Source organism: Pygocentrus nattereri, chromosome 14 (assembly GCF_015220715.1).
Source record: "Pygocentrus nattereri isolate fPygNat1 chromosome 14, fPygNat1.pri, whole genome shotgun sequence".
NCBI lineage: Eukaryota > Metazoa > Chordata > Actinopteri > Characiformes > Serrasalmidae > Pygocentrus > Pygocentrus nattereri.
The window spans coordinates 18,357,709-18,367,500 of NC_051224.1; the positions used below are offsets into that span (position 1 = coordinate 18,357,709).

At 37.8% G+C, this 9,792-nt stretch overlaps 1 protein-coding gene across 3 annotated transcripts in view; it reads right to left on the bottom strand.

The window, feature by feature from the left end:
- Nucleotides 1-2,634: 2,634 nt before the first annotated feature.
- Nucleotides 2,635-9,792, bottom strand: part of ezh1 (enhancer of zeste 1 polycomb repressive complex 2 subunit) — a 38,558-nt gene continuing 31,400 nt past the window's right edge. For 2 of the 3 annotated variants that reach the window (XM_017697509.2, XM_017697508.2), the window contains exons 15-20: nt 7,916-8,094; nt 6,332-6,427; nt 6,114-6,195; nt 5,911-5,991; nt 5,224-5,308; nt 2,635-4,418 (exon numbers count right to left, since the gene is read on the bottom strand). In XM_017697509.2, coding sequence (XP_017552998.1) covers nt 4,358-4,418; nt 5,224-5,308; nt 5,911-5,991; nt 6,114-6,195; nt 6,332-6,427; nt 7,916-8,094 — 584 coding nt within the window. In that variant the 3' untranslated portion in view covers nt 2,635-4,357. Of the gene's footprint in view, nt 4,430-5,223; nt 5,309-5,910; nt 5,992-6,113; nt 6,196-6,331; nt 6,428-7,915; nt 8,095-9,792 lie in introns of all 3 variants that reach the window. The other variant, XM_017697510.2, reaches the window with a different exon arrangement.

A 9,792-nucleotide genomic window follows, 5' to 3' on the forward strand; every position in this document is an offset into this window, starting at 1 on the left:
AAACAAAAAACCAAGACAGATTTCAAAGTAATTTATAAATTTATTTTCCATACACATACCTACTTGCTTTTACATACATGTGTAATTTCCATAGCATTTCAGTCTTCTGCCGAGAGCTCTCCTCATAAAGTGGGCTTGAATGGCATGGGATGAATATGATGGCAGTGTATATTAGAGAAATAACACAAATAACGATATTGTGACATCCAGAAGATCCAGAAGACTGCACAATACACATGTAGAATGCACACTGTATTTCACAAAAAGGGCATTGAAATGTTTCCATTTACAGAATAATTTTTACACGCAATAATTCACACGTTTAAAGTGACTCTATTATTAAACCACCCTTCGTCATCTGACTCCGCGCTTTTATATTTGGCACATATACTGTAAAATGGGAAGACTTCTGTGTTACAGATGAATTAAGATCCCAACTGAAATATCACAACATGTAGTAACAGACAAATGAACACACACAGCTACGGCATTTGAATATGGGCCATTTTTGGTTTCAACTACAGTCTTAGGCACCCAAGAAAATCGTTTAGAGCTGTTTATTTTGGCAGTAAGTGTGTTTTTGCTAGTGAACAATAAAATAATTACAAATAAACATAAGTATAGTAACATTTTTTAAAGATATTATGTTGGTTAGAATAAAACAGTTAATGAAACACAGGTTTGATTTGCTGTACTCCAACCACCGTATGGATTTGTAGAAATAGCTAAACTAACACACATAAAATCACAATGTATTGTTTATTTATTATTTGTATTCATTCTAATGTTAGTTTTTTTAAAACAAATAAATGCTTACTGCCCAGATAAACAGCTTTACACCAGTTTCTCAGATGCATAGTACCGTGTCTTGAAGGCATTCAGGAATGTCTAACTTTAACCAGGAGAGTTTTATCAGCTTTATATACTGCATGTAATGAAACCACGTGATTTTAGGTGAATAGAAGTAGTTTTGCTATTGCAGTGCTGTGCAAAAATCAGAGACCTTCATTCATTTTTATTATTTTATTATATTTATGTATTCATTATATTACCCATTTTCAGGAGATATTTTTCTGAGGAGATTAGATATAAGACTGCATCAGGAAGAGGAAACATGAGGGCAAATAGTGGAAAAACATGGTGTTCTAAACTGGTAATCAAAAAATTTATAGAAATGATAAAGACAATGGGCCTCCTAACAGCCACCTGGAACACCTGCTAGACACCAAAACTGCCCCCATCAGACAAATAGCACTTAATGCTTTCATCTTTGAAAAAATCGAGGTCTATTCTTGCTTCAGATTTGAAACCTCCACAGGAATTTCTGTCCATCCTTCCACTGTGAGAAGACGACTTAGAACATTAGACTGACCACCCCAGAGTCTAGACCTCAACATTACTGAATGTGTCTGGGATTATTTGGATTGTAAAGTAGAACCATTTTCTAAGCCTGAACTTTGGTGGTGTAAAAATATCTCTGCAGATTTCTTTGAGAAACTGAAAGTGAGTCTCCTGACAAGAGCAGAAACTGTAATAGCAGTAAAGTGTGGACACAATAAACACCGAAACATGTGATATTATATTCAGATGAAGATCCTGTGTAATTTTCTGTTACATGCATATTTTCTGTTTTTTTTCCTGACGCTGAAAAAATGAATAACGCATACTCAATGGCTGTTTTAACTGGAAATGAAATAAATGACTGGTCTCTGACTTTTGCACAGCACTGTGGAAAGCGGCCCATTCTATGCGACAAACTGTGAATCTTGATCAGAGATGTGGGAAGTGGAGGTGCTGAGGGGGGTTCAGAACCCCCTGATTTCAGGAATGCAACTGTTAAAAATATAAAACTGAGCTTTATAATAATTTTTGGCCTAATGTTTTTAAAATTTTATAAAAGCCTTTATTAACCACTGTTCTCCTGCTGATGTGCGTTGCAGTGTTAAATCTCAGTGAGCGTCTGTGGACGTGACACAATCGATTATCGGTGCCACATATCAACAATCTGATTGTTGCCGCTCAGCTCATTTGCATAAAGTTCGGCCAGAACGAGAGAGCAGAGTGCTAATAGGCGTCAGCAGTTCGATGTGTCAATTATACGTAAATATTATCCTCTCTCGCCTCAGTATAGCGCTGTATGACATGCTCAGTTTCAAAACCCTAAAAAACGAAAAGAATCAAATAACAAATGGCAAATCATATCGAATGATGTCATCAGTCACGTCAGACTGCTTATAATTTCAGCACCCTCGACATAAAACACCTTCACACGTCCCTGATCTTGACTGTTTATCTGCGAACATGTGCATGGCTTCATGTTAAAGGAACTGAATGTAAACTCGAGATACATTCGCTTGAAGACTTTGTCATTGTTATTTACCTGAAAATTATATGAATAAACAAACATTTTATTTTGCATCACCACCCAAGCTTGTTTGATCAGTGCACACCTGATGTTTCAATGAGACAATATTTTAAAATATTGTTTTGACCGTTTAAAGCTATATGAACGTAGATGGTGCATTAGCTAATGGCCAGGTATACAGTGACAGAATCAGTTTTGTGAAGATTTTAAGATGCGATTATTAGGATGAAATAAGTACTGCATGTATAAATCAGTAGCATCCTTAACCATGCATGTAAAGAGTATTTTAATCCCGTGTGTCATAGTGTGGAATTAGACAACAAGGCATTCAGCATGATAACAGTACTGAAGGCTAATGAATCTCCCAATAACAAACAGCAAATAAATGTTTCTTCAGGCAAGATTTCAGGAGGCAAATTCAGCTAGAGGAATGAGGGTGAACATAACCCAGGATTACATCAATGATGTCCATCATGCAAAATATATATTTTAAAGATAATGTGTGGTTGATAATATAGCAATAAATTAATATCGTAATAAACACAATAAATTATGCTAATTTTCTGGCCATATGTGGTTAATACATCTTGGAAGTAAGTATGAGGCCTATATGATCTAGCAATATAAGAATAATCTTGTATTAGTATGCTTTCTTTAATGTTACAGAATCTAGAATGTGCTTAAATGTGTTAGCATTACCATGCCTCCTCAAACCTTTCCTGAAGACCATGCTAAGTGCAAATATAACTTCAGGGCATTTTTTTAGTCACTATGGTGGCTGTAGTTTGGTTTTGCTCTTTTATTTTAACATATAAAAGGGACAAATGACAGCGGAACCCACTCTCAATTTTTGTAAACCCTTAAAAAAGCCCTAAGTAGGAATCTCCCACGTTTCTTTGCTTCAAAAGACTCTCTCTCAAGCTCAAATTTCACATTCAGTCTGTCGGTTTGTATGGTTACTTCTTTTGTTTTGTGTTGCAGAACTTTGCCATTGGACCTATTCCACAATTTAAGCAGACATTGAAAGGAAGGATACCTGCCATTTAGCGCGACACTAGCTTTGAACGCTTATCTCTTACAAATAGTCATTATTTTTTTGTGCTACATAGTTAGCAGCAGCCGAGCAGCTTACAACTGGAACAGAAGAGGATCCAGGCTAGAGAAAGATTAGCTTAGCCAGTATGAGACTGCGGAGTAACAGAGGTCATTTGCTTGCCTGGCTACGGCTAAAAACGAATGTCAAGGCAAGCAAAGGTAACGAACAGGCTTGGAAAACAGCAGAACATTGCAGATTACAGTAACAGGCTAACATCACAGTACACTACAGTATAGTTTAAGACAATATTATTGCAGGTTTTGTCAAAAGTGAAGGTCGTTCAGCAATGAAAATACACTGAAGACGACTGAATACTATCGGTTAACATGTAACTCAACTGAAAGAATGATCTAGGCTTTCGTGCCTGAATGAACCAACTTAAAAACGTTTCTTTTAGTTTTGTGTTATATTAAGTATATAAGGATGCAAGAACTGTGTATGGTTGATAAGCTTGTGTACAGAGTCTACCACAATGTGAAGAACTAGAGCAATTGGCCACAAATGGTCTGAACTAGCAGGTAGCTTCGTTTGACCCAAGATGATGTCAGACTGAAAGACGGTACTGAAAGTGATGCTGTTATCTGAGGTTATTTTTCTCAGGCTGAAATCAAGCAGGCTACAATAATCCTCAGTCCACTGATTCCTTTTACACCAAGAAACCTGCTAGTTCAGACTATCTGATTGACCTCAAGTTCATGACCAGAAAGAGCATGTTACCCTCGAGTTGTGAAGCTGCAGGACAACTCTGTGATATCATATTAAAAATGACATCACAGAATCCTTTTCTGTGAGCAGAAACGGATCCACAGTGCCCACATTAGAGCCGCAGTCTTGAGCGAAGAGAGTCGCGTTGTAAGTAGTAGCAGTAACAGCATTGCCAGGTGGAAGGGGTAAAGTCACACGACGTCAATCTCCCTCTCTATACCCACGTATTTCAGGGCATCAGCCTGGCTGTACCTAGGAAGGAACTGTGATACATCAGAGTACTTTCTACAAACTGCACAGAGGACAAATTCTATCATAAACTACAGCAACAAGCCACAAGAGGCAGTGTGTTACAGTGATTTTATCACAATTAAAATCACTGTAACATATGAACGCTCTTACTCACGATGAAATCACTGTAATGCCCAGTCACAAGTAGCTTACTGCTTTTACAATCAGTGGATGGCATCAATAATAAAATACCCCATTTTCAAGAAATAATTTAAGTAATTATTAATAATAATTGAGATAAACAATTATTTGAACATAAAATGTAGTTCCTTAACAGTATGGTATTGTTGTCAAGCAGCCATGAAAAGAGAACAAGAATGCTCAGGCAGCCATCATTGTATATTTCAGTTATATCTTCAACTTTTGTCATATAATAATAAACAGATCATTATATAGCACTGTTTAAAGCAAAAACCTTTACTTTACAAAGGTTCTCGCTCATTGTCATTGCTCATTGTGATGACAATACTTTCCATTAGTGTCTCTATGAGATTGCCAGTCTTATTTAACACCAAGATAACTGTGTAATAACTGCGTGATAATAAAATGTTCCCCCAATCTTGTATGTTCTTTTGCATCCATACTGTTCTGGAATGCTCTACATTCATGTAGGTTCTTTTGGCTTACCAGTACTTATTTTGGAACAATATAAAGGCAAATCACAGTCAGAATGGTGGCATTATTTGTTTGTTGGGTCAGTTTGAATTGGTCTTTATGGTAGAAAAAATATGATGTCCTTACAAGCAAATGAATACCCAAGACATACCTGTAGTCAAAAAAGAGCTCCTCCCCTTGCTGTATGGCCCGTTTGGCAAAGATTCCGATGCGGTGGTCCCCGTTCACCATCACAACTGTAACACAGAGCAGTCACATTCCATCAAACAACGTCAAAACTGTGACATTGTTCTCCCCTTTTATAATCCTCAATTTACTCTTTAATGTAGAGAAAAAAAATGCTTTTAATCTCTTAATAACATGATTACTCGGGGCTATTGCTACATTTCTTTTTATATGTAAAGAGCATAGCTGAGCAAATCTGGTTTTTGCCCTTTGGGGAAAGAAAACTAGACTAATAGACTTCACATAAAACAAATCAACAATAAGTTCCATAGTGATGTGACTTGTTTTCTGAAACTATTGTTCATTAAAACAAATGTTGCTTTAAATTGGATTGAAATGTCTACACATTAACGACATATATTACATCTACATAATTTATTTGATAAGAATTACATTAATGTTATATATTTTATTAGTGTAGACATAATGCCCATATTTGAATCAAGTAAATTCAATGCAAACAATTTTTAGTGTAGTGCATCCAACAATAAAGACAGCATGGAGCTTCTTTTATACAGTGATAGGAAACACAATAGTGCACAGCTCCAGATAAAGAAGCTCCAAATGGAATCCTGATGAAGTGCAAGGTTTTGACTTCAGAAGCCAGACTTACCTTTTGCGTAACAGTTGGGATTGACAGAGTGGTTGGCGAAGCGAATCTTGTTCCCTTTTCTAGTGGCGTCCACAACAAAGTCTGTGTAAGGCAGAATCGGTTAAAACACAGACAGCGTAAGATGTCTCTGAATGGAGGGTTTGGTGGTGTGGATGATAAAACGAAGCCAGGTAAAGTACATCATAGCACATAATGATATTTACCGTTGTTCAGGTTGAACAGAAAGCTGGACATATACTTGTCGTAGATCCGACCTCTTCTGTCTGCCTCATCCTGGGAAATAAGCTACACACATAAACATACGTAATCAATAAGGAATCATGATATCCACATCATCATTTTAACTTTACTTCTAATCTAGTGTGAGTTAAAATCTAAAACTCTGTTCATGTGGACTCGATCAGGTCTGGGCTGCACTTGCCTCTCCACAGTACTCTGAGATGAACTCGTTCTTCTGGACGGGTTCCTTGATGAATGTTCCCCAACCTGCTACATCAGATGGGGCCAGGAGGAGGTGCTAGAGAGGTCAGTGAACAGAGCTTTGAATTCTCAAAAGCCTTCTTTTATTACTACAAATATTATTAAATGTCACAATTACTGCCATAAATAACAGAAGCATATTGACATTAATTATTTCTCCCTTGTGGCTCATTTAGACAAGCAGAGAACTTTGCAGAACATGTAGATTCTAAATTGTCAATCCATATATATTTGTTTCTGTAAGCAGGAGGTAGTTATTTTAATATGATTTGAATCTGATGAAAATGTTTAGATTCATGCTGACATTAATTATGATTTTGTGACATTGACACCAATGAAAAAGGTTGAAAGTGTCGACTCTAACCTGTCAATACGTAATATAAAACCAACATAACAGCCTAATTTATTATGTAACTATGTAATCAATTATTTTATTATTAGTGTCAAAGTTAACACATTAATAATTCCTTAATGCGATAAATGAAATTTTTTTTACACCGTTAATGCATTTTGCTATCTTGATCCATTCAAAACCTTCATCGTTCCATGAAGCTGTATTCAGCTTCCTGTTCAGCTTCATATTCAAATGGGCTGTTCAACCTGAAATGGAGTCGTTACATTCCGGCACACGTACTATTTAAGGTGGATAGGCAAATTCGAATAAGAGGCCAACCTCAGCCTCGTCATACCATTCTAAACAGTTTAAAGCCCAGCTTCTTGTGTGCTGTTCCTCGACTTGACGTTACTGTAGCCCATGCATTCAAATACAGCTTTAAACTGAGAGTTCTAAACCAGTCTGTTTATCAGTGAGTGCGTTTACATGCACTCAAAAATAATAATAATCGGATTTCTGCAGCTATCTGATTATTCAAATGGTCATATAAACAACACACTCTTGGGGTGTGGTCTAGAAATGTGATTAAAGAGATGAAGAGGTAAAGTGGTGTGATGTTTTAAGCAAGACGCCTACGTTTAACATTACGTTTATGTCACATCTTTTTCTGTGACTTTACTGGCTGGTTGCAAAGTAGAAATCTGATTACGGTCTGACTCATGTAGACCCAGAGTTTCCCCATTATCTGATCCGTGCTGATTGGATTACTGATTTTCTGCATTACTGTAAATGCACTTAATGTTATCAATGTCCTACGCACACTGAGTCTTAAGATTCATTTACAAGCCAAATGCTGATGGTGGCAATATCAGTGATATCAGTAATATTAGTACTGGAGGTGGCCTTTGGGAGACTACACTGGACAGTGCTCACAGGGGGACAGGAGAGCAAGACGTAATAGTGTGAGAGTAAAAATATACTCTGGTGAATCTGCTCACTCAGCTATAGCAAACAAACTGCTTTTGTAATATGTTATTAGTTATTACCTTTAAATGACAAAACCACAACATTAACTCTAAAACTACTACAATTACTACTGTTAACAATACGACTTAATATAATAATGTAATAATGATGATAACATGTTTAATGTAACTAGTAAAGAATGTGTTATTTATTTCTAATGCGTACCTTTTTCAGTCCTCTCTGGATGCTGCAGTTTTTGCAGGACACCTGTTTGCTGTCCCAGCGATCTGAAGCTCCACAGGTCATACAGAGGTCAGGGTCACACTCCCGTACTGCCAGGTAACACGGACACTGTTTGGTGTTACACTGAGTCTTACAGCGACAGCCTGGGAACCGGTTCTGACCTACAGCGATAACAGCAAGGTTAGTTCAGCCAACTAGAGAGGCAGGAAGTGTTAGTGGAGCTGATTAACTCTGACAGCTTCTCTCTGGGATTTTGGGAGGTCAGGAAAAACATATAGGGCCAGGCTGCCAACACTGATTAAGCCTAGCCTTGGACTAAATTATAATGTCAATGTGAATTCTTCTTAGGTTTAGTCTTAGGTTTAATCCAGGGTCCTTAATATACAATAGGGAAAGGGCTTGTCTGTGCATTGCCGCCCTCTAGTGGTGATAAACATCTCTACATAGTGAAAAAACAGAGGTGTGGCACAGCCTTCTGCAGAAACATTTAACTCTGCTCAGTTTAGAGGCAATTTTGGCTATTTTTGATCTCAAAAACTTGAGACTAACACTGGAAAAGCCCCAAAGCTGCATACCAACTGACTGTACCACCCTACCAAGACAAAACCAAAAAGATTTTGCAAAGATTGCAATTTTCATATTTTTGTACGGCTAGCAAAAGAGAGAGAGAGAGAGAGAGAGAGAGAGAGAGAGAGAGAGAATGAGAAAGCCACGAAAGAGAAAAGAAGCAAGAGAAAATAAGGAACAACAGAGTAAAAGAGGCTTTTTACAGACACCTGCTCTCGTCTTACCTGACTTTGTGAGAGGGAGCTTTCATTCCACAGTAAGAGAAAGATAAAAAGCCTCTTTGGAAAACAAAAATAGACCTTGGATACTTTCCCTAATGCAAAACAAAGAGGCTCTTTTGAGCATTTCTGTGTGTGTGTGTGTGTGTATGTGTGGTTTGTACATTTTCAGGACACAAACGTCTCTAAAAAATAGACTCACAAATGTCTGATTTTATGAAGCATTTTATACAAAAACTCATAGATTTTTTATTAAATATAGGCAACACAACCTCTACAGAACCCAATCTTAAATTTCAATTTCTGTACATTTTTGTGAACAATTTTATGTTTAATGTTTTCTGACAGGTCCATCACAGAGCAGACATTATTTGGTAGTGAATCATTCACACTGCAGTAACACTGATGTTTTTGTGTGTTATTGTGTGTTGTGCTGGTACGAGCAGATTAGACACAGCAGTGCTGCTGGCGTTTTTAAACATCTCAGTGTCACTGCTGGACTGAGAATAGTCCACCAACCAGAAATATCCAGCTCACAGCATCCTGTGAGCAGCATCCTGTGAGCAGTATCCTGTGAGCAGCATCCTGTGAGCACTGATGAAGGACTGGAAGATGACCAACACAAACTGTGCAGCAGCAGATGAGCTATCATCTCTGACTTGGAGTGGACAGGAGTGTCTAACAGAGTGGACAGTGAGTGGACATGGTGTTTAAAAACTCCAGCAGCACTGCTGTGTCTGATCCACTCACACCAGCACAACACACAATAACACACCACCTCTGTGTCACACACACTAACACACCACCTCTGTGCAGGCTGTGTCACTGCAGGGCTGAGAATGATTCACCACCCAAATAGTACCTGGTCTGTGGTGGTCCTGTGGGGCCCTGACCACTGAAGAACAGGGTAAAAGGGGGGCTAACAGAGCAAACAGAAACAGCTGGACTGCAGTCTGTAATCGTAGAACTACAAAGTGCTCCTATATGGTCGGTGGAGCTGATAAAATGGGAGTGTAGAAACAAAGAGTTGTGCTGGTTGGTGTACACAACTGTATGAAAACAAGTGTATCCATG